Source organism: Melozone crissalis, unplaced genomic scaffold (genome assembly GCF_028551555.1).
Source record: "Melozone crissalis strain CALT ecotype California unplaced genomic scaffold, PUWL_Pcris_2 ptg000033l_1, whole genome shotgun sequence".
In the NCBI taxonomy this organism is placed as follows: Eukaryota; Metazoa; Chordata; class Aves; order Passeriformes; family Passerellidae; genus Melozone; species Melozone crissalis.
Genome location: NW_026535811.1, coordinates 12,475,323 through 12,500,096, shown reverse-complemented (window position 1 = coordinate 12,500,096; position 24,774 = coordinate 12,475,323). Strand labels below are relative to the sequence as shown.

At 42.3% G+C, this 24,774-nt stretch overlaps 1 protein-coding gene across 1 annotated transcript in view; it reads left to right on the top strand.

Moving 5' to 3' along the window:
• Positions 1-7,780: 7,780 nt before the first annotated feature.
• PKP2 (plakophilin 2) overlaps positions 7,781-24,774 on the top strand; it is a 39,060-nt gene continuing 22,066 nt past the window's right edge. The window contains exons 1-4 of the mRNA XM_054282065.1: positions 7,781-7,988; positions 14,909-15,021; positions 17,777-18,471; positions 23,481-23,619. Of these exons, the coding sequence (XP_054138040.1) occupies positions 7,781-7,988; positions 14,909-15,021; positions 17,777-18,471; positions 23,481-23,619 (1,155 nt within the window). The remainder of the gene's footprint in view (positions 7,989-14,908; positions 15,022-17,776; positions 18,472-23,480; positions 23,620-24,774) is intronic.

Genomic DNA, 24,774 nt, shown 5'->3' with positions numbered 1-24,774 from the left:
CTTTTTGATGGAGGAAATATGACCATTGGAAACTCTTTTACTAACACTAAGGAGAAAAAAAAGTGTTTTAAAATGTTACTCTAATACTTTCCTCAATAACCCCATCTCATACATTTCAAAATCAAGAGCCAAAAAATAAGAGATGGTTTTTAGACTCTGGGATATCACATTTCTTAAAGAAAAACATTTAATTTCTCCATCCCTGCCTTGTAGATAAAGATGAGACACCAGTCATTCAGGTGGTTCTGTTTCCTTGTGGCACAAGGTGAAGCCAAAAAGCTCTCACACATGCAGCACCCAATGAAAGAGGCTCTGATAAAATTCAGAGCCTCTAGGTGCTACTGCATGCAATAACAGCTCAAATAAACACAAATAAACCCCAGTGTCCTCACTTTCAGAATATTTCTACCTCCCCCTACATATACAGCACATTCTTTCATCAAAATGTTAATGCCTGGCAAAGCATCCACACCTGAGACAACAGCATAAGTGTGTTACCCAAAGCAGAGACTGCAGCTTCCTGGCATTAGCCCCACTCCATTCCTTTCATTCCAAGCCCTGCAGACAGTCACACTGCACTGCTGCTCTTTATAGCACAGGATCTGATAGCACCATTTCAATGTGTCTTCCCACATCTTTCCTGGCTGTCTTCCCAGCTCCCAGATGACTCAAGGACTGACAGATGCAGGGCATAACCTTTGTTCCAAAAACTGCTTATGTGCATCTCTGAGGCTGGAAAAGGAGAAAGAAGAAGAAAACGCACTCTTTTAAAGTATTACCCTTGATTGTTAAAGTGAGAGTCTAAAAATTACAGGATGAAACAGGGCACAGGGGTTTGGAAAGGAAATAAATGAGGACCAGAGAACAAGTCTTAGGCACAGGCAATTGCCTGAGTCAGCAGGACAACAGTCCAACACATGGACAGGGCCATGCTGTTACTTTATTGATGCTTAAATGCAGCATTACCAGCTTTGCCCGTATTTCCCTGCTGCTGTTTTGTCTGCTTTGCCAGCAAGCCTCGAGCCTGCTGAGATAAACTGGGCAAGAAGAGCACAGCCAGGGGAAAGTTACCCACAAGATATTGACTGGCTGGGACAGAAGGGGCTTTGCCACCTTCCCCAGAACTTGCTGAGCACCCCACCGTGACCGTGTTCACAGGGGTCTCAGGTTGAGGGAAGAGATGAGGATCTGTCTCTATGTTTCAGAAGGCTTGATTTATTATTTTATTATATATATTACATTAAAACTATACTAAAAGAAGAAAGTATTTCATCAGAAGGCTAGTTAAGAATAGAATAGGAAGGAATGATAAAGATTTGTGGCTCGGACTCTCTGTCTGAGCCAGCTGACTGTGATTGGCCATTAATTAGAAATAACCAACATGGGCCAATCACAGATGCACCTGTTGCATTCCACAGCAGCAGATAATAATTGTTTACATTTTGTTCCTGAGGCCTTTCAGCTTCTCAGGAGGAAAAATCCTAAGGAAATGATTTTTCATAAAAGATGTCTGTGACACCCCACCTCCAGATCACAGCATGCAGGTGGTCCTGCCACACACAAAGGATCAGCTGGGAGACATAAAATATAGATGAATGCTGTCTCCTCCATTCCTAATCTCTGGAAAATATCTTCCCAATGGGGCTGTGCAGCCAGGCTGTCCCCTACCCACAGTGCAGAGAAGCCTGCTATCAAGTAAAACATTCCCCAGGATCTATCTGTATGGGGATTATTCAGTCAGGCATGTTAAAAATTTTGTCTCAGCTCCCTGTGCTCCTGCTGCCTCCTTCACTGTGACAAACCCTTTTTACAGCATCCCAGAGGGCAGATGTCATTGTGCATCCCCCTTTCTCTCAGAGACTGCTGTGCTGTAGCAGGGCACAGTCCAGCCCCACAACCTGTGCTGGACACAGCCTTCAAACACATCCCTTGGCTGAAAGCAGCCCAGCAAAGCTCTCCAGGAGATCTCTGGCAGCACCACCCCATTGCCATCAGACCTGTCACTGTGTGGCAGTGAGATCACACAAAGCTGCTCCTCAGACTGTGGCAGAGGTTTTACCTGGGGGTACAGCACTGGCCAGCACCAGCTGCCCCCTGCTCCAGGTGGGATAGACACCAACACCTCCAGCTGCAGGGAGAAACAAACTGAGGGCTGAGTGATGAAATGAACTTTGTTAAAGAGGGCAGGATGCAGGAGAGTCCTGTCCTACTGCACAATAAAAAAGAGAAGCCTGAGGAGCCACTGTTATCTGCAGTCCTTGGCTCTCCTGAGACATAAAGCAAAGCTCATGGCCATGCAGCAGTTGTGGTATTGCTCAAGTCACTTAGTCAGCTCTAGGCTATGGCCTGGAATTTCAAAACCAGCAGCTCCACACCCACCTCATGGAAGTGAGTGAAGGTTTGTGACGCCTCAATGAGAACAATTTTCATAATGTGTGTGACTGTGGTTTCCCTTTCCTCAGGCAATTTGCTGCTCCTTTGAACTCTGTCTAGGTCAGGAGAGAGCCTTATGAGAGACAACTGTTCACTTTGAATATTTTAAAAGGTTTATTAAACCTTAACAAAAATACAACAAAGGACTACATAAGGAAAAAGCTGCAGCACTGGGAACTGCCCCTCATGGATACCACATGGACAATTCATCTTCAAGATGGATGCTCAGTCTTTTTTACCCCTGGGGTTGCATCAGCCAGCCCTGGCCCCTCCCAAGGTCTGTCAGTCAGCTCTTCTTTGCCATTTATCAGTGGAGATGCTTTCTTGTCACTGGATTGGAGGTCAGGTGCTGCCATGCTGCCCCCCTGAGCACCCCCAAGCTTTTCCATTCCCCCCTGCCCCATGCCAGCGACACCTGTGCAGCTGCTTTGTACCTGTCCTGGACAGCCCAGGCTGTCTGATGGCAACAATACAGGGGGAAAGGGAACTGTGGGGAGAGCAGAGGGCATCTAAACTACAATAATATAACTGTACATCACTAATTCTTTTTTTAATATTCACACAATAGTGATCTTTTAATTGAGAGAGCCAATCATCTCATTATCCATCTATAACAGCCTCAATCACAGCCCTTGCTTCATTTATTGCAAATCTCTTACAGGCAGAGAACTCCTACCACACTCATTTTACCAATGTAAAAATAGCACTTTTCCTCTAGGTGTCTCAGAAAAAAAAAGTATATATTTACTTTAAATTATCCTACAGGACCAAATAGATCATCTTCCGCTTCTCTGTTGTCAAAAATGATGCTAGAGTGAAAAAAAAGAAAAAACAAAAACAAAAAAAAAAAAAAACAAAAACAAAAAAAAAGCTACTGGAAGAAGGTACAAACAAAACTGCAATGAAATGCGGTTTTAAAGCACGCATTTAACTCTTTCCAAGCTCTCCCTGCCGGGGGCTGGCACCGGGCGGGCCCGGCCGTGCCGTTCCAGCGAGGGGACACGCGGTGGCACTGTGGCCTCTCGCTCCTCCGAGCGCTCCTCCTGGCCAGAACGAGTTGGCTTCTTCCCTTTCCCTCGGCGGCATCACCAAATTTAACCACAGGGAAGAGGACACGTGTAGGGAAAAAAAATCCTGCTCTTCCTGACTAGCCCTTACTAATGTTAAAAATAGGTTAGAAACTGTTGTAAAATATTTGATAATTGTTAAACGTGTTAGTTTGGTTATTATATTGTAAAAGGGGTTAAAAGAGTAGTTATAAGAAATTTAACTCAATGAACCATAATACACCTAAGCAAAGTGCAGCAGCCCCCAGTGAAACGAGCCAGCCTGGACAGAGCTGTAATGGGCCAATCCATCCAAAAAGAAACCAATCCAAAGGGCACAAAAAACAGGATAAAAAGGGTCTTCTGACCCACTGAATCTGCGCCGTTCCCCTGGGACATCTGGGACATCCCCAGTGATGGCACTGCGGCATTCCCAACAGGAGCGTTCCTGCTCAGCCTGGGCCCCCTTGCTTTAGGCCTTTCTTTTTCTTATAATAAAACCTGAAATCACTTCAGTACTAGGAGCACTTTAGTACTAGCACTGCTCTCGTTTTTAACACTTTGATACAGCACCTTCAGTCACGGGATCCAAAACAAAAACGGGGGGAAAACCAAACCTTGAGTGAATGGCAATCCACTTTCTGTGCGGTCCTGGAGATTTACACACACTGTTTCTGGGTGTATTGAAGATGCTGCTTCACATTTAAATGAACACATCATACTTACACCCGTTTTGCAGCTGAAACATCTGTTTCCAGGGCACAAACCCACCTGGTTCCATAAGTCCTAACAGAGAGAGAGAGGGGGACTGGGAAGGAAAAAAGAGTGAAAGAACAAATCGCCACAACTTTCATATAAATATCGCTTGTGGGAAACTTCTGATGGAGAAGGATTTTGTGGTTTTGGCCAAGTACATCTGGTAAGAATAAGAATAAAAAAAATTAGGTTTCCTGATCTGCTTGACTGCATTGGACACTGGGCTGAAAGCAAATGTTTTTATATGGTGTTTCACATCCCTCAATCAGCACTTGCATTGTAATTAATTCTCTTTTTCAAAAATCCAATGAGCAAACATGCTTCACAAGTTGCAATCTTTTAGGGATAATCCCAGCTATGTTGTTTCCTCTCTGCAAATGACACTGCTAAAGTATTTTACTCTCAAAAGACTTGGGACTTTTATTTTTAATTCAATTGAGATGGGATATTAATCCAAAATGAATCAGCTTCAAGGAATTGATGGGGCAATCAGTTACATGATACTTTTTTATTTCCTTCAGCTAAGAAAAAATCTTAATTCATTTCTATTTCAGATCTTGGCTAAGCATTTTCTGAATTGCTGTGCAGGCAAAATTCTTTCTTTCTCCTCTCTCTCCCTGCCCCCAACTTTCCAGTCAGCACTCCTAGTTAAAAGGAGATAAATCTATCTCAGAAATCTATTTAAATATTTTAAAGCCCAGAGCAAACTGCTAATTCTTTTGCCATGGATCTCACGAGCACAAATCAATGCACATACTTGCTAAATAAAGTTAATAACAATTTAACAGAGGTGATGCCACTTGCAAACCACTCTGTGCTGTCAGCAGCATCTGAGGACACTTCCTGCAAGAGTATTTTCTAAATATTAAATCCATTTCAGGTGCATTAGTTTGTGTTAAACTAAATTGGTTTTGACTATAAAAACTATCTAGAATTCGTGTTTGTGCTGGAGTTCAGGGATGGAGAAGAGGGCAGGGAAAAGGAGGAGGGGAGGAAATGTTTCACATTTTTTAGACTATTTCTAATCTCCTCACTCATACTGCCTGAGAATGAAGTATCTATTGTTTACTGGAAATGCTTTTGTGACTGTCTGCATGTCAGCAAAGGGTCTAACATAGCTTCTGACATAGTTTACATTCCTTTCTAGCTGTGATGTGTCTTCCCCATTGTTTTTCCTACCCTATCCTGTCTGTTCCTTCTTTTTTCTACCCTTGCACTTTTCTGTTACAATTATTTCCTGTCCATCCCAATTCTGCCCATATTCATCAGGAGTGAATGATTGACTGATGACATGAACACAGCTTTATTAACAGGTCTGGGTGCAAGTTAGTCCTGTCCTACTGCACAACAAAAAGAGCTGCATGCCTGAGGAGCCACTGTTATCTGCCGTTCTGCCACATACCTCCAATTTCCTCCTCTCCACAAATTCCTGCTCCACTTTCCCAGCTGGTTCCCCCCTCCACCCCACCATCTCCAACCTTTCTGCACAAAAATAAAATTTTTCCCTGTTCATAAGGAAAGGAGTGTGTCACTCATTTATTTTCCCTCAACCAGTGAAACTATTCTCATGTATTACTCATGACCTCTCCCGTGGGTGCCGCATTAGAACAAAGGGGAGTGACTTTAACTCAGAGAAGGGCCAGAGCTCCCTCCCCCTTTTAATGAAAAAACAGAAGAGAGACAAAGAGTAAAAATCAGGGGTAAAAGGATTCGGGACTCAACTGCAGAGCCAGTTCTTCCTCCCCATCCTGACTTTTGTGAGAAGGTGCCCAGTTTCTTATGTTGCAGTGTAGCCTAAGTGAAAAATCCCCCCAGTTCCTCCCCAGCCATGTGTACCCCCACTGCTGTCTGAAATTTGGTAAAAAACAAGCTTCAGAGGTTCATTTTGAGTCCCATGTCTCTGAAATAGCAATAAATGAAGTTGAAAGCCACATTAGTTATCATTTGCTTTTAAGAATCAACATGTTTTCTGTTGAAATACCTACATCTAGTTTGGTGGAATTTTTTGGGTTTTTTTTTTTTTTTTAATTGTGCAACCCTGGATCTCTCAGTTCTTTCCTTAAGCCTGCATTTTCCTTTCCCCAAGTTCCCTTGCTCCTCCTCCTTTGAACCCACCGTGAGTAAAGTGTTTGAACACTAAATGCAAGCTGTGTCCTGAGATGCTGTGAGAATTTCAGCCTTCCCCAGTGGGGCAAAACCCGCTCAGGACAGCAGGGGCAGAGCCAGCCGGGGTTTTTCCAAGCTTTAACTGAGCATTTCCCTCATCACCTCTTTACAACCAAACGGAGAGAAGGCGGCTGTAACTCATCTCTCTGCAATCCCTTAGGGCAGCCTGGAAAATCCCAGACAGCAGGAAAACCTCCCAGACCAGCAGCCCTACAACCACTCCCGCCTGAAAGTTTGGTCTGCACAGTGTGAAAGTTTGGTCTTCACGGATCACCGCGCTTACAGCATCGTCCATTTCCATTGTCCATTTCCATTTTATGTACAAAATGTGTAAAGGCACAAGAACATAGAATGACCTGATATATACCGTGATGCAAAGCATCTGTGAGGGATGGCATGCGAGGACAGCGCATATTTGTGCATTTAAAATGGGTCCGTGTGTTTGTTCACGGGGAGGGGTGTGTGTGCCACGGGAACCTGGTGTCCTGGCGGGTGCAACACAAAGACACACAAAAACAGAAACACACACACATACAAACATGCGAACACACGAAACTAGAAACACACATGCAAACACACACACTCACACACACTCAAATAGAAACACACACACACTCACAGAAACACACATAAACACACACTCACACAGATACACACAAAAACCCACACACACATACAAACACAAAGACGCAAACACATGCAAACATATGCAAATAGAAACACACACAGAAATAGAAACACACACAAACACACACATGCACTCAAACACACACACAAATACACACTCACACAAACATACAAACAAACATAAACACACATGCAAATACACACTCACACAAACACACACACTCAAACCCAAACACACACTCCCACAAACAGAAACACACACACACACACACACAAGCAAAGAGAAACACACACACACACAAACACACACACACTCACGCACACAAACACGCACGATCGAGGCCCCGGGAGCTCAGCCCCGGTCGCTCCGGGACTGCCCCGGCGGGAGGACGGGCACAGGCGGCGCTTCCCGGAGGCGGCGGCCGCTCCCCGCTGGCCGGGGCTGGGCTGGGCTGTGCCGGGCTGGGCTGGGCTGTGCCGGGCTGTGCCGGGTTGAGCTGTGCCGGACCCTTTCGCCCCGGAGGCAGAGCAGGGGAGCGGAATAGCGGCGCAGGCCGAGCAGGGCAGAGCAGGGGAGCGGAATAGCGGCGCAGGCCGAGCAGGGCAGGGCAGGGCCGGTCCCGGCAGAGCGGGGCGGGGCGGGCAGGGGGCCGTGCCTGGCACCTGTGCGGCGGGCGGGGCGCGGCTCGGCCCCGGCGCTCGGGAAGCGGCGGAGGCGCAACAGGTCCGCGGAGCCGAGCCGAGCCGAGCCCATGGCCCGAGCAGGGCCCGAGCAGGGCTACATCCGCACCGTGCTGGGCCAGCAGATCCTGGGCGAGCTGGACAGCTCCAGCCTGGCGCTGCCCTCCGAGGAGCGGCTGAAGCTGTCGGGAGATCGCGCCGGGGAGGAGAAGGCGCTGCGGATCCAGCGGCAGGTCCAGCAGACGCTGGCCAGGAAGAGCCGGGGCTCGCTCTACAATGGTGAGTGCCCGCCCGGGACGGGAGATGGGATCCGGGACACGGCTCCGGGATGGGACCCGGGACACCGCTCCGGGATGGGACCCAGCCGGCCCCGTGGCTCCCCGGCCCTGGGGCGTGCGGACTGCTCGGGCATTAAATCAAAATCGTGGCTCTGTCGCCTGTTCTTTCAGTCTTTTCCCACCCAAGAGTTTCTCCCTCTCAACCCTGCCGTGCTCGGTGAGTGCCGGGGCCGCTCCAGGCTCTCCGCTGCCCGAGACGGGAACCGAGCTGAAATTCTGTGCGAAATCCCCCTAATCCAACAGCCCCTTCATGTGCTTATTTTAATGCCTTTAGCATTATCCACTGTTCCTGTTTGTGAAGTAAAATAGGAGGAATCATAGGAAAAGTTTTGCCTGGTTAAACCGTGAAATTAAAAAAAAAAAAGTTTGGAAAAGTAACTCTAGGAAAGGCATGAATGGGGAGCGCAGAACGATAACGCTATCAGACATTATTTACACAGCTCTTTGACATGCGTGCTGCAAATTGACGTCAATCATCCCTCGCTTCCCAGAGCTCGTAGCCAGGAGGCCAAACCCGTCGGGAAATGAGGAAACCCGCGGCCACACCTTGTGCCCCAGGCAGAGCCCGACCACGGCCCCAGGCACCGCAGGGTGGCTGCCTGCTGCTGGGGTTAAAGGCAGGATGCTCCAGGGACTTAGTCTTAACTATTCCTCAAAACTTTATATACCAGGGAAATTTAATTTTGCTTTTAAGTGGGAAGGTACGGCTGACTCGCAGGCTACCCGCCCTGTTGCTCCGTTGTCCTTAAAGAAGTTGTCACCTTTCATTTGCTAAAAGCTGTGAGACAAAAGTCTTTATAACCATGCATCACTCGCCTATCTTAAGAGTCAGGCAGACTAATATTTTCTTGTTCTTTGTCTGGCCTCTGTTTTAAAAAACAGCTCATGGCAAAAATGGACATATTCTGGTTGTAGAAATCAGTTGTACAAATCACATAAATGGGTGTGTAATGTGCACACCCAAACATACAAGTCCTTAGCTTGGCTGCTGTCATTTAAATACAGATTCTAAACACTTTTAGGGTAGCTTAATTTCTTTTCCTCTCAGCAAAGAGCCTGCAAAAAGCTTTTTAAGAGTAATTTATAAATGTTACGGTGTAGTGAACCTGAGCTCATGACTCCAAACCATGCATAAACCACTATGAAAACAGAGTTCCCCTGCTCTCAAGTCATCCTGGCTTCTCTGGAGTTCATTAACAGACCTGATGTATCTGGGGATAGTTATCTTGGTTTGCTTTAAAGGTCAAGTATTTGATGCCCTTGCATTTCTGAGACACGAAAGCTTTTAAACTTCAGGATAAGGGGTGGAAAGTGGCATGTCTGTAACATGTCTTGTTCATGCAAAAAAAATGAACTTTTCTTCTTTCAAACTTAATTTTATGGGCAAGTTGCTGTACAATTTTTAGTCCCACTGTAAAACTCAGAAAAAAATAATGAAAATTGAAATGTAGTCCATTAATTTATACATATGTATAATACCTGTATATATATATAATGTGAATCATAGCTGGTCTTGCATTTAACATGTTGGCTTTCCTGAAAAATATACATCAACTTGCACGTGTGTCCCAATGTGCTTTCTATACAGACTTGCTCAAAAATTGACCATGCTTTCAGAAACATTAGAATTCTGATGTGTAGGGAACTTTTTAAAAATATGCCCTTTTTTACATGCAAAACCACCCCTTTCTGTGAATTACAGCCCTTTTCTGGCTACTTTCAATTAAGGTTCTTACATTGTTTTCAGTTTCATGGAGGATTACACTGATTTAGAGGGAGCAGGAGCTCCCCTGTGACAGAACTGTCCTGTCTGCAGGAGTATTTCAGACTCTGCTCAGCAAGGCACTTGGTGCACACCGAGCCACAGTGTTCACATGCATGCCTAAAATTAGCCAGCACATAAGCACTGGGTGTGAAAAATCAGTGGTAGGAACAGTTCTTGCCCAGTGTCATCAGTGCACACCCATTTTCTGCTGACTCTACTCTGACTATACTGAAACTCTGAAGCCACAAGAAGCAATTTGTCAGCCAGCATAATTTCTCCCTAGAGTTTCAAATTAGAGGTGTCTGCTTAGCCTTCAGCACTAATTTTATATGGAACTTTTTCTTTTCCTCCTACCCCCATATATTTGTTGTTTCATGCCCTTTCCCCCCTTTTGGAAGATGTGTTTCTTTCTGACAATAGAAATCCAGTAATCTCCAGATTTGAGGATTCCACCTGCTGCCAAAGGAATGAAGTTAGATATGTGCTCAACTCTTTTCAAGATGTTGTCAAGCATTGTTAATAGCTTTTCAAACAGTCCAACAGCAGCTGCAGCTTGTCCAGTTTACCCACTGCTGAGCCTTTATAAATTAAATCACTGCACTTAAAAGTTTTGAACAACTGAAGCAGTCATATCAAATTTCTGGATGCCATTTAGGAATGGAAGTACAATGGTAGGTAGTTCCACCTCATCAAAGTAAAAGTGGCATTTGGAATCAGAGATTTTAGTAACTGGTGTTTTGTTGCCCATGCTGCTTTTATTTCATGTACATTTTAGGAATCTTTTAAACTTCATTCCACTTGCCTCTGCTCTTGTTCCTTTTGGATTTTGATTGGCTCTTTAAGGGATCCTTATCAGGATGTAAATCAGGATGCCTTATCTGACTGTAAAAAATGAGGGCAGAATTGAGTAATATATCACACAAAATCAAATGGCCTGATGAACTGCTGTCTGTGGACTGATTCTTTCTCTAACAAGTTTTATAAACACAGTGTGTTTATTAAAAAACCAAACAAACAAAAAAATAAAAGTATAATTAAATCTTAGGTGATTTATTTCCAAATAAAAAACCAGCATCAGATAGAAGACAATGGAAATCAGAGACTTATTTATGCCTCATATTTGATAATTTCTAAAATTCCTAGTATTTTCTTGTTACAGTTGCTTTTAGGGACTCTGTGCACTTTTATGTCCTTAGCTTTCTATTTTGCAGAATGCTGGCATGGTAATTGTTCCATAGTAATTTTCTGTTTCCATCTTTCTGGGATAAGGAAGTAGAAAAAACATCTATGTTGACTTTCAATTTTTGTTGGTGTTGTTACATTCCTCTGCTTTCTGAGCCAGTAGAAACCTCTTTCTTGTATGAATGTCCTAACCAATACAAAATATTAGAAAAACTCCTCTGGGACCAGGCACGTGCTGGCAGAGTGATGAAGGAGCACCATCAAAAGGAAGGCTCTCTGATCTGGAGATGAAGGGATTCAGTGATGGGATGGGAGGAGGTGACCACCCAGGTGCCCTGAGCAGGAGTGGGCAGTGAGCACTGGGCAGGGTGTGTGACAGCCCCTCAGGTCCTCTTGCACTGATTTTTACAGCTACATTGATCACTGCACTGAGGTGTTCAAAGCCAAAATTTGGCTTTCATGGTATCCATTCAGATATGAAAACTCACTTCAAAGAGTTCCCCCTGTCTGTGATTTAAGGGGGATTTGAGACACCCAGCCCCTTAGTGGAGATAATTGTCTTTTTCATCTTCCAGATATCTTAGAGATGCCTCTTATCATTGCTGCTTCTGAAAGCAAAGCAGACATTACATTAGGGTGGTCTGTCTGCACCCATAGGCAGTGATTGCTGGGGAGAAATTCCCAAGGCCTTGGGAGATGTTGGGCTTGTCACCTCCAGGGGGACAAAGGGAACTTTGAGAAGAGCCTCTCTGGAGACAGATGGGATTTCTGCTCTCTCATCTCTACAGCCTGCTCCTGCCTCCTGATACCAGAATTATTTGTTCTGCTCTCAGAATTTTCTTGTAACTGTTGCAGAATCAAGTGACTTCTGCCCAGTTTTTATTTTAGGCTGGAGGAGAGCAGAGAGGTTCAGTTTTCCTGCTCCACTGACCACATCCAAGGTGTTCCTCGGCTGTTTTAGTTCACACTGACAGCAGAGGGATAGCTGATAAGCAGCTCCACTCCCTTGCCCACACATGGGTGTCTGATGCTGTCTGAGGTGCCTGGGTTGTCCAAAATGCTCTTATGGGTTGACAGACATGATGCAGGGCCTGCAGCAAACCCATTTTTTCCCTGACTGGCTGCTGGAAATCAAGTGTGGTGTCCTATGGCCTCTCAAACAGTGTTTGTCCCCTGTGAGTATCTGAATCTTGTGCTTATTTCCTGAGGAGACAGTTTTTGGGAGACTTAAAACACTGAGAACCACAGTCAGAGAGTACTAGTCCTAACAGTAATAATAATATAGAACACAAGTAATAATAATATAAGTAATAATAATATAGTATAAACCACTGAGAACCACAGTCAGAGAGTATTAGTCCTAACATTAATAACTAGAACATAAGTAATAATAATATAAGAACATAAGTAATAATAATATAAGAACATAATACAAATTTTAAAAATAATAATTCTTGGCTTTTTAAAATCAAAGAACAAAAGATTGCACTGGGTGTGTAAGGTTTTTGTAGTACGGTGAAAATAAGCTGAGGGAAGACTGATCAGGTCACCTATTCTGCATCTCATAATTCTTGGAAAGGCACAGCACTTCAGTTCCCACTTTCTCCTTTACCACACTGACTTTTGGCACAACTGACCAGCACTCAGTAAAAACCATGCCTTTCATGTCTGCCTAATAAATCTACAGGTGAAAGACCAGCAGAATAACTTGCTGATGTGATAAGAACAAGCAAGACACAACTGCAAAGTGAAATTCCATAGGCTGACAAGTACTGTGTTTGTCTCTGAAAGAGAAAAATTTTTATTGATGGATAATTTCACAGGGTAAAAAAAGAGGACTGCTTGAAAGATAACTGCATGGTACAATTTTTGATTTACTGTATTTTGTTTTTCTAAGAGGGAACTATTAGATATATTGTTTATCAGCCAGTTAATGGACAGCCTTGTTATTTTTAACTTGTCCGCTTTTTTGTATTTTTATTTTTAAAAAAGACAAGCTTAGAGCTAACTAGAATATGCAAAAATTACTTGCTGGAAGGGCCTTTGTGCCATAAGTAGATAAATGAGAATACTTTCTCACTAAGTACAATAAACAGGAAAAAAATACAAACTGTAAAGAAACAGAAATTTATGGGTATTTATATTTCATGATTCATTGTATGAAAGTCCTTTAATATTCAGCAATGAAGAAAGTGAATCTTTAAAAAGCCAGCACTTAGCTGAGATGGACTCTTACTGTACTGAAATGGTACATTTCTGTGGGAATTATGTGACACAAATGAGATCCATATAAATCTGTAGATTTGGGATGTTGGTGCACATTTCTGTGAATTTTTTGCAGTACAAGAGAACAATTTACTCCTGCCTCATGTGCTCAGGTAGCCCTTGGGCTATGGTAACCTTGTAATGTCAGGAAGGAATTCTTACAATCCAAATCATGAGCCTGACCAAGCTGCACCATTCCACTCCCATGACACAAAGTTACTGTGAATGTGTCCTAACAAACACCTCATACATGTTTAAATCTGCCAGAATGAGAGAATTGGAAAGTATGATTATACAAGCAAAATAATTGCAATTTATGTTTGAATTAGGCCTCAAATTACCACATTCTGCCATTATATTGTATTGTATTTTACTGTGTTATGGGATACATAAATTTGGGCAAGTCAGCAATTGGTTCTTTAGATTTCTTCTCTGTAGTACCTCAGGTAATATTTGCTGTTTTGAAAATTGATGGCCAGTTAACTTCTTTATTGACCACTGTAACCTGTTCAGCCTAGTAGGGCCATTTATGACTGATTTGAGGTCCTGCTTTCAACTTCTATTTCACCTCTTTAAACCTGTGTTAATTACATTCCTATGTGCAGATTCTTGTAGTAGCATGAGAATCTCATAAATAATTATTTCATTAATATCTCTGTCTTTTAAAAGTTTCATTAATAGAAGCACTCACTCTTTGAAAATGAAAGGAGTGAAAAAAAGGAACAGCCCAAAGGTTTTGTGGGCCTGTTTGGGGTTTTACTGGAAGAAATAACCACAGTGTGCTGCTCTGTTTTCGGAGCTGGGTCATGGAAAAAAAGAGAGCAGATAACCAGAGAAGATGTGGATATTTGGTATTATTTGTAGGATTAGTGAACCTTCCAGGTGCAGATTTGAAGTGCCACTGGGCAGCCCAACTTCGCAGCACCATGAGCTGCAGAGTTTGTTCACAGACTCTTTGGTGGAGCACTGAGATCAGTGAGGCATTATTTGCACCAATACTCTGTCATTAAATTGGCACCCGAGGGAGAGGAAACAGCAGCAGCTGAGGCAGACAGCTGTGAAATAAAGAGTGTATTCTCAGTGTGTGCAGTTTGTTTACAGCTGTACATGGTGAAATCTGCATCTCTAGCGTGCGCAGTAACAGATAGAGACACCGACCTGTGTTTCTCAGCTCCAGTCTACAGCTGCACTATTTTAATCTCTTGTGTACACAGGCAGCCAGGGTAAACCATGCATTTTTATATTTGCATGTACATTCAAAGTGGTTACAGTGAAAAATAAATGTTCTTATTTCAGTTCAGTGATGCTGTTTTTCAGCTCTTAATCAGTTTGTTATCTGGGATATTTAAAGTATCAGCTTGCTTTGTTAAAACATTTTTCACAGCTGCAGGAGTCACTGGACTCCTAAAAGCTAAAAATAACTCTTAAGCAAAGTACATAGGAAACTGGAAAAAAATGGCTTGTATCCTTGGGAAAATGCAAATATCCCTCCATCATTTCCCTGTTCAATTTTCAGCTTACAAAAATGTCAGTGCTGACTGCTGCCAGTATTATACAGTATATACCAGTATTACACAGTATTATGTATCATCTTTTATAAGAATGCCATGTTTTGGTAAGATCTGGCTAATATCAGTTTTTGGTTCCAGGCAGCCTGCACCGTGCATCCAGTGTACCAGAGCGTGTCTACAACATGGGCATCACTGAGAATGATTCTGCACCAAGGTCTCCCTACAGCTTCTCATATTACCAGGCAAACCAGGTGAGGAAAGGAAGACAATGAGTAGAAATAAAAATAGTATCACACACATAGTTTATTCACTTTGTTGCCACAAATAATAGCATTTAGATGGTGTTACAAGGTTTGTTTGCTTGTTTGTTTTCGTTTTAAAGCCTGATTTTTAAAAAACGAGGGTTTTACAGTGAAATCTCTTAGTGTTCTCCCTTTCTTCCAATGACTTCAGTAGCCAAATTCAAGCCAATCATACAGATGGGCTGTTTGCAGTCCTGTTGGGTTTGTGAGAATTGGCATCAGGGTAGAAAATGAAAAATCATATTTACACTCCACTGAGGCAAAGGCTGTAACAGCAGCTCAGTCAGCACATCTGTACCTCAGGGTGGCCAGGCAAACAGAATTCAGCATCCAAAACCAAAGGAAAACAGACTGCTTTAGTTTCACAAATACTTTATTTTTCACAATGTAGAGTGGTTCCTTATAATTTTCAATACTCCTGTTGTAACCTGTGTTATCATTATAAGAATTCCAGCAGCACAGTCCTGGCAATACAATGGTGTTTCCAAACCATGTAATCATAAATTCTCTTTTTATTTTGACCAGCTTTTCTTGGGGTCACGGCCTGAATACTGAGATAAATAATTGGTTTTCTGCAGGGTTTTTGACACAGCTCATAATTGGTTTTGGACCTATTTGGAGGAGTGACTGGGAAATTAACATAGCTCAATAGCAATGCTCCTGCACAATCAATTCAGGAAACTGAAAGCATTTTGGCTTGAGAACAGAAACATTTATTTGGTAAATAACTGTGTATGAAGGGGGCAATTATTTCCTAATTTTTAGACTACTCAAGAATGGCGCTTTGTCATTAAAAGCAATAGCCCAGCTTTTGACCAGGCAGTGAAGCAGTTCTGGCTCTGTACAGGGAGAGACAGAAGCATTTACCTAAACACATTTCATTCTTTGTCCTCCCTTCCTCTATTCTCACCGGTCCTGCAGTCCCTAATATTTGACCTGAATTCATTCCTTCCAGAAGACAGCAACAAGAGGAAAGCTGGAGGTGACATGGAAATCACAAGAAAATAATACAGTTTACCAGGCAGGGGGTGGGGAGAAAAGAGAAAAAAGTATAAAAGCTGGGAAAAGCCACAAGGTCTAGTACTTCACAAAAAATGTTAATTGTCCCCAAACAACAGATAAAGATATCCTTGCATAACTTCTGTAGAATAAACAGATATATCCAATGATCTTTGCCTGAGCCTGCTAGTTTCTATAACCTTTACTCCTTTTGTGAGTCATCTGTCACCCTCAGGATCTCCTCAACAGTGAAATAAAGGGAATTCAGTCTGGCATTTGTCTTCTAAGCACTGTTTCTTCAGTCAAAAGTTTGTGTAAACTTCTCAGTTTACCTTAAAAAATGCCTGTAATATTTCTAAACTGTAACACAATGTGGAGATACAGAGCTTTCTTTTATGGCTGTATGCCCCTATGCTTACTGATTTTCTAAAAAACTTGTCCATGACTCCTGTATTTCAAGGCCAGATAGGGTCCCAATTGATTTAGTACTGGAAGGTTCTGAATGGAGTATGCAAGAAAAAAAGTGTAAGAATCAAGAGGCCTCAAACAGGACCTAAAACTAAGAATCTTGAAGATTCTACAAAGAAAGGTTGACAGCGGTTTTGGTTCAGAAAAGAGAAGATTGTAAAGCCAGATTATGATCTAATACAGTCTCTCCCCATTAGGTATAGGAAGAAAAAATAATCTAAAATTGCAACTGTGGAATTAGGGAAGTTGTTGAGATGGTGAAACAGTCATTTTAATTTTCTTGAAATGTTATACAGTCTCCTGAATTTTTAAGAGGCTAAACAAACATCTCTTTTTACTAGAACCTACCACAACTGAACACAGGTGCTAAATAAGTTTATATTAATAAGGTTATTACCAATATCAAAACACTTCAGTATAAATTTTTTTATATCTGATTGATTAATTTTCTTCTGTCTATTAGACAGCCTTGAATTTAGCTTTAGTAGCAGATGTTGGTTAATCCTTGGTTTAATCCCCAAGGAATTTCGACAGAAGAATCTCCATTAATAATCAAACTGTTCATTACCTGGCTTAATTATGCAACTGTTTTGATTTCATGACAAAAGACAGGATGCTTAGCCTTTGCCTCCTGATGTTTAGACTGTACTTCTTCCTGCCTTCGTGAGGGAGGTACCAAGTTATGCGGCAGAATCCCATTTGCTGCACAATTTTGGAAATGTTGGCGTATTTTTTTGTGATTCTGAGAGCAGACCGTAGAATTTTTGCCTTTGCTTTGTTTGATTCAGTTTCTCTTGGTTTGGGTTGTCTTGATTTGGTTTCTCTGCTGCTAATCCTAATTTAGCTTTAGTAGCAGATGTTGGTGTTCATCCCCAAGGAGTTTCAACAGAAGAATCTCCATTAATAATCAAACTGTTCATTACCTGCCTTAATTGACCTATGCAGCTGTTTTGATTTCATGACAAAAGACAGGATGCTTAGCCTTTGCCTCCTGGTGTTTAGACTGTACTTCTTCCTGCCTCCATGAGGGAGGTACCAAGAAGCGCAACTGGTGCACAATTTTGGCAACATTCACATATTTTTTTGTGATTCTGAGATCAGACTGTAGAATTTTTGCCTTTACTTTGTTTGATTCGGTTTCTCTTGCTTTGGTTTGTCTTGGTTTGGTTTCTCTGCTGCTAATCCTAAGTGCTGTGACCTTACCGTGGCTCCTGTTGTTTCGTGCCCTCTGGAGCAGGTTGCCTCCCCATCCTCTTACACCAACGGCTGGGGGACAAGGATTGCCTACAGGACGATGGAGGAGAGAGCTCAAAGGCAGCCTCTGAAGAGACTGGAGGTTTCACCCCAGCGAAACCTGGACAGGTTGGCCTACATACCCAAGGATTATCTCTACGATGGAGGGATCTCAGCTGGGCTGTCCCTGAGGCACGGAGGAGACGGCCTGAGGTGCAGCGGGACCGTGCCGCCGCGGTACGCGCGCTCCGAGATCGTGGGGTACAGCCTCCGCGACTCCGTGCACAGGGGCCGCTCCTTCAGGAGACACTCCCGCCTGGGGGCTGCCAGTGTTGCTCTCCTCGACGGTGCCTACCCCAGCCCCGCTGCCCCTCTGCACCACCAGCCTGGCAACAGCCGCAGCATGAGCAACCTCCTGGAGAAGGAGAACTTCCTGGCCTCGGAGAGCGCCGTGGGACAAGTGAGGTCGCCGGCCGCGTCCCGCTTGTCGCAGAACAGGCACTCTGTGAGGTCCAGCTTCTACCAAACCGCCTTCAGAAACACCCAGAGCAGGAGGGAGGTTTCCCAGCCAGCTTCCATTGGCAGTGTCACCGCAGAAACGGATGGGAAGAGGATGCCAGTGACTGCTGCCGTGGCTGCAGCGGGGAGGAATGGGTTCCTGCAGAGCGAGCAAGCAACCCTCAATGGATCTCAGCTGGGGTAAGCACAGTAAAGTGTTGCAATCATATTTCTAAAGTCTTGTACCTTCTCAGTGATATTTCTTATGGTCAGCTCCTCACAGCACAGGCTTCTTCCTCTGCTTGTTGCTGCTTCTTAGTCAGGGCTCCTTCCAGGCTTTCCCTGACTGGAAAGCCCACGCCCTTTTATCCCAGTTGCATTCACAAGCCACAGCTGCTGCCCAATTAAGGACTTCACAGCTGTAGCCCATTTAGAACAACTAGGATTGGGGCACAACCACTTACACAATACAGATATTTACCAGGACTCCTACTATAGTAAAGGACCTGCTTTGGCTCTGGGCTCTCACAGCTGACAAGAACATGCTTGTTAGAAAGTACACTGATAGCCTTTGGTTCATGAAATATCAATGCAGAGGAGGCAGAAAGCAGATTGGCTTTTAAAAAGCCACATCCAGTGCAACAGAGGAAAGAGGAGAAAAAATGTATGTACAGTGCAAGGTGTACAGCTCCTGCTGAAGTTTGGAACACCCTTTTGCCAAGAGTTAACTTTATCAGGAGACGTGAAACAGCACTGAATAATTTACTGCCTAAATCACAATACACAATTGGCAAATGTGCTCACAAGAACCCATACAACATCAGCACTGTTCTCATAGGAACAGGTCAGAAAAGTAGCAATGGGACAGCTTTTGGCAGATTGACAATTTCCAGTTAAAAATCCTCCATGGTTTCAAGGACACCTCTTAGTTTTTATAAACTTCAAGTAAAACACAGGCAGAAATTTTTCTGTAGCACCATCCCTCCCTAGAACAAATACAAACTGCTCTGAATCCCAAGACCCCAGAGCTTCCCACCACCATGAGATCCTGCATGCTCTGAGGGAGTTATCTTAATTTGAAACTCTGTTAGCTCCATGACAAAAAGTCCCAAATCTGCCCCAGACTTCATGAAAATCATTTAAAATACTGGAAAGGGTTTTTTGGGGTTTTTTCCCCAATTAAAATTACTTCCCCCACCAAAAATTCCTTTCCAGAGATTTCAGAATGTTTAAAATCTCTTCCATTTTCAAAAGAGAAATTGTATTATTTCTGAATTTCCTCTCAGGAGTGAATATCTTCTAATTTTAAAATAATTTTGAATGTTTCCAGAGCTGTTACATTTCAGTGGACAGAACAAGCCACTTGGTATACAGGAGAAGGTTGCATGTTTATTCTGGTTTTTGCTGTTGTTTCAGAATTCAAATAGGGATCCTAAAATTTCTGCTAAGTTAATGGTACTGTAATTTACAACAGCATTATTAAGACATGGCTTTTTCCCCATAACAGCTTGTAGCTGTTAAGTTCATTTTTCTGAAGACCTATCTTTCTTCTTTTTCTGAGTTTCTTTCTTTGTGAGAAAAGACATCGCCTCAAATCACTGCCATGTGCAGATCAGATATTTTTTGTTGTCAAGTAAATGTTGTGTGTTATGATTATATTTACAAACATATTTTGTTCACTTCTGTTCTCAACAGAAATTTTCACCTCTGGGTGATGCAGGCCTGAGGAGATCTGACGTTACTTATGTTGACTTATAAGTATTCAGACTTTGCAGCTAGTAATTCCAAAAAATGCGGCTGAGAGCTCACAACAGCTAAAGATTTTGGAGTAGTAATACTGAAAATAGGTACCTGGCTTTGTTTTTCAGTAGGGAGGACTTTGTTTTTCAGTAAGACAATTTACAAACATGTAACCCATTGATTTATTAATCTGCTTCACTTTTGGCACATTCTAGAATGCATTTCTGAGCCACAACCAACAATTTTTATCTTGAATTACCTGTCGGAGCAATTTTGGCTTTTCTTTTGCAGGTGCAGACACCGGAGTCGGGTTATCTGTCTGTAAAAGCATCAACTAAATTATTTTAACACCTTCAGATGTAAAAATCAGTCTTGAGCCATTGTGCAAGTGGCTTTAATGTGACCATGTTAACTCAGATGGAAGGTTTGTGATCTGCTGGAAATCTTTGTGATGGCATTATTCCTTAAGGGCCAGTTTTTAGGTTCAGCATTTGCCAGAAGTTCTCTCAGTTCAAGGAATTTGTAGACACACTCAGTTTTCTTGTTATTTCTCATTCTCTTATTTGAAGGTTGCATTTATCTGACATATTGCTACCTTACTTGTTGCTCCCTTAGTCACATAAAGGGGAGAAAAAAGCTTGTTTCTGGAGTAATTTATTTTTTCCAGAAATCTATACTTTTTTTGAAATTCAGGCCACAATTTAAGTCTTTCCAAGTGAATTAAGAGAATGCAAAATAGTTGTGTAAGTAAAGTGTGATACGTTTCAAATATTGTGTACAATATTTGAAACATATCACAAATGCATTTTCAAACTTCCTGTAAAAGAATTAGCTCATGCCATGAAAGCGAAGTAGAAAAAAATCAAAGTACAGAGATGCTATCTCTGTATCTTCTGGTGAAGTGAAGCAGTTAAGAGCATCTTTATGATTAAGAGCTTAGAAAAAAGAGAGGCTCAACCTGAAGCTGTGTGAGAAATGGCTGCTTGCAGAATCTGACCTCTAAGTGTGCTGAAAGCTGACACAAAATGTATTTGTCTCAAAACTGGTATACTTTTGCAATTAAGCTGAAATCAGAATCTGTCAAATCACTATTCTGTTGAACAACCTCTGCCTGGCTGACCATTTGTTTGGTGTCTCTTCATGTGTCACTCAGCCACAGAGCTAATTAAGTTTGCGTGTAAATACTTTGAGGGTGGGAACGGAATCTTTGCATCAAATTCTGTTTTGAGAGGAGTTAGGGTGCTGCAGCTTTATGAACACCACTGAGGCTCACAGATGGTATCGCATCCCTTATTGCTGCCAGATAAAACGTTAGGGAATGTTATTTTTATCCAGTGGAGAGCAATCCAAGTATGGCAGTGCACAACAGGAGAGAAATCCTCTGCCTTCTGCATGGAGGGGTAACTGTGACTGGGGAGCTGCATTGTGTTTGCAGGCACCCATGGCAGGGAGGAATGATGCATCTGACTCCATGTTCTCAGAAGGCTTATTTATTATTTTGTAATACTATATTATATTAAAGAATACAGACAGGATACTTACAGAATGCTAAAATAATGAAAACTTGTGACTCTCTCCAGAGTCCTGACACAGCTTGGCCCTGATTGGCCAAAGAGTGAAAACAACTCACTCCAGAATCCAACGAAACAATCACCTGTGGGTAAACAATCTCCAAACACATTCCACATGAGCACAACACAGGAGAAGCAAATGAGATAAGAATTGTTTTCCTTTTGCTCTGAGACTTCTCAGCTTCCCAGGAGAAAAATCCTGGGCAAAGGGATTTTTCAGAGAATGTGAATGCCACAGAGCTGCTGTCAGTCTCAGGGCAGAGCTACACCCAGCGCCTAGAAATGCACTGTCTGCCTGTCCATGTGTCCATCTCAGGTTTTTACTCCCCTTGAGTTCCCACTTAAATTCTCTGGTGTGCCCTGAGGGATAAGCTCATCCTTGACCTTGGGAAGCCCATGGTTCCATTCCTCAGCTGCTGGTCAGTGAAATGCCACAATTCAGTACATCAGAGATGCCTGCTGCTCACAGAAGATGACTGAATTTGGTCACAATGCTCCAAAATTATTGCTGTGTCCAACAGGTAGACATGGTTGGTCACATGGACAGGTTTATAACACTGTCTCAAAACCTTTGCTGATTTAAGACACGTAACTAAAACCAAAGTTTGAAAAGCCTGTTTTTCAGTTCCACTACAGAGTAAAAAGAAGGAATATCATCTGGCTAATTTTCCATATTCCCCTTTTCTGAGCATTTTTAATTATTATTTAATATTTATGCTTAGTTTGTAGAAAAAAAAATTAAAGTTTCAACTGCAGCTAATCTACTTCCCAGGTGCTAATTTTAATGTAAAAGACAATTGAGTTAAAGTGTCTAACTGCAGATTCATTTACTGAGATGATTATGAAGTAAACCATTCTGATTCTGGTAGCTCTGCAGTGGGGAGTTATTGCAAATTACTGCTTGCTTTGCTGTGGGTCACAGATTGCCCTCTCATTCCTTTCTGGCTGGTGGCACAGCTGCTACTACAAAATGCTCTGGATTTAAAAAAGAAAATAAAAGAATGCTCACATTCTTCTCAACTTTTCTCTCCCCATTTTTTTTTTTATCTGCATGCAGCATATTTGAAACCAAAAGTAAATAAAAAGTCTGGGGAGCATAACCACCTGTCCCAGAGCTAATGCACCTGATTGTGCCATTAATTGTTTTATGTTCCATTTACTGGGGAAAAAATGTGTTTGGTGACCTCTCTTTGCATTTTTTTATATGGTTGTCTAACACAATCAATCATTTAAGCAAACATGTTGGAAGGGAAGTGGTGGCACATATTTTTGATATTCTCTACAGTGGCTTTCTACCACAGAATCTCTACATACTCAGTTTAATGAGTGGTATTCTTGTTTTTCCCACCTGAAAAATAGTTTTGCCCATCTATTCCAAAGAAGGACATCTTCCTTTTTTGAAAAAATGACGTTCTGAATCCTGCATGGGTGTGGTCTGGGAACTAAGACACTGATGAAAGGCATAAGGACAAATATAAAGAATCAATCCTCTCACTATTGAGGAAAATATCAAAGTATCTTCACAGCCAGTAATAGTCACTCTGACATGGTTATGGCCCTCTTTTGATCCTCATCGACTTCTTCATCCTCCCTTTCACATTCTTCATTCATCCATTGGATGGAAACACTGATACAAACATCTACTGATATTTCCATTTTGTTATTATAACCTAAAGCATGACCTGCTTACTCCAGAACCACATTTCTATTTATGACTTTCTCTTCCCCCTGAATGTCAGTACCTCTGAAAGCCATTATGATATTTTCTGCTACTGGAAAAGGAAAAAAATTTCTAAGAAAAGCTAGAGTTACATGAAAAACACAAAAATCCTAGTTTTACAAGACTGATCATTTTTCTACAGTCTTTCTTCACTGGATCTCTCTGTCTGTACTTTGAAGGAGCCCAGAAGTGGAGATGACCCTGGAGCGTGCAGTGAGCATTCTGAAGAGTGAAAATACCCAGTCCACCCCCAGGATCCTCGCTGCAGTGACTTTCATTCAGCATGAGTGCTTCCAAAAAGCAGATGCCAGGAGAAAAGTAAGTCATTATTCTTTTGCCAGTTGCAATCAGGCAGAGAAAATCAGATTCTATACTATTCTATACTTTATTCTATTCTATACTTTATGGCACTGTATGCCAGCATGAAAAGAAAGAAGGCAGTCTGAGTAACCATGTAGGATACTGATGGTAGATATTTTCTCTAAAATGCATTGATGTGTTTTGCTGCAGTTCTTTTGAATCCACTTGTATACCCACTCAGTTTGCCCTTTTTCTGCCAAACAAACAAATTCTTTCAGCCTTTAAAAATCATGGAGTCTGAATTTTGTCAATATAGTTGCTCCTGTCTCCTTTTTTTGACTTGCCCACAGAAATATCCCAAAAAATATAATTCTGAGGACAGTGCAAACTTATCCAAGCTTCAGGGTTTGTTAGGACTGCACAAGTGTGTTTAAAAAGTACATGGATTAGCAAAAATGTGAAGGGCTCACTGGAGCTGTGCACATGCATTAGTACATTGTTTAGATTGACCAAATTTTCAAGATTTGAAATTTTCTCTTATGAGAAACTTAAGTCTCTTGGAAGTTTTTTGAAAGGGTCTATTAAAAAAATTCTCTCTTCCTTTTCTTTAAATGTCACTAGTGAACACAAATATGTCTCTCCTGCTGAACAGTTCTGTACAATAAAGTGTAAGGTGATTGTTCATTTTAACACCTGCTTTGGTTTGTAATATGCTCAGTAATCCCAGCCTTACTTCCATAATTATGGGCATGCAGTGCAGTTCAGTTCAGTGACAGCCAAATGTGTCTCTGTCCTTTTTACTTGCTTTAGGGTACATCAGAGACAATTTTGGGAGAAAATAACAGTACAGGTGTCAACCTTAACTTCAAACTGAGGACAGAGCCTCAAAACTGAATGTTTGAAAGTGGATTACTACACAGACCTTTCTCAGGCAGCTTCCCAGAAAAACAGAGGCTGACTAGTGTTCAGGTTGGAGCAGTCAGCCTGAAGCTGCCTTACATTTTCCTGTCTATCCTGTAATGAGCTTTTCTGTTTGGTGCCCATCAGATTTGCTCACGTTGGCATGGTCTTGTGTCCCCTCTTTAGCCTTTCAGCCTGCATTCTGTGTCTATTGCTCCCTGATATTTGAGAGTTTGTGGGTCTAGTGGTTTTTCTGTTTCTGTGAACTTCTCA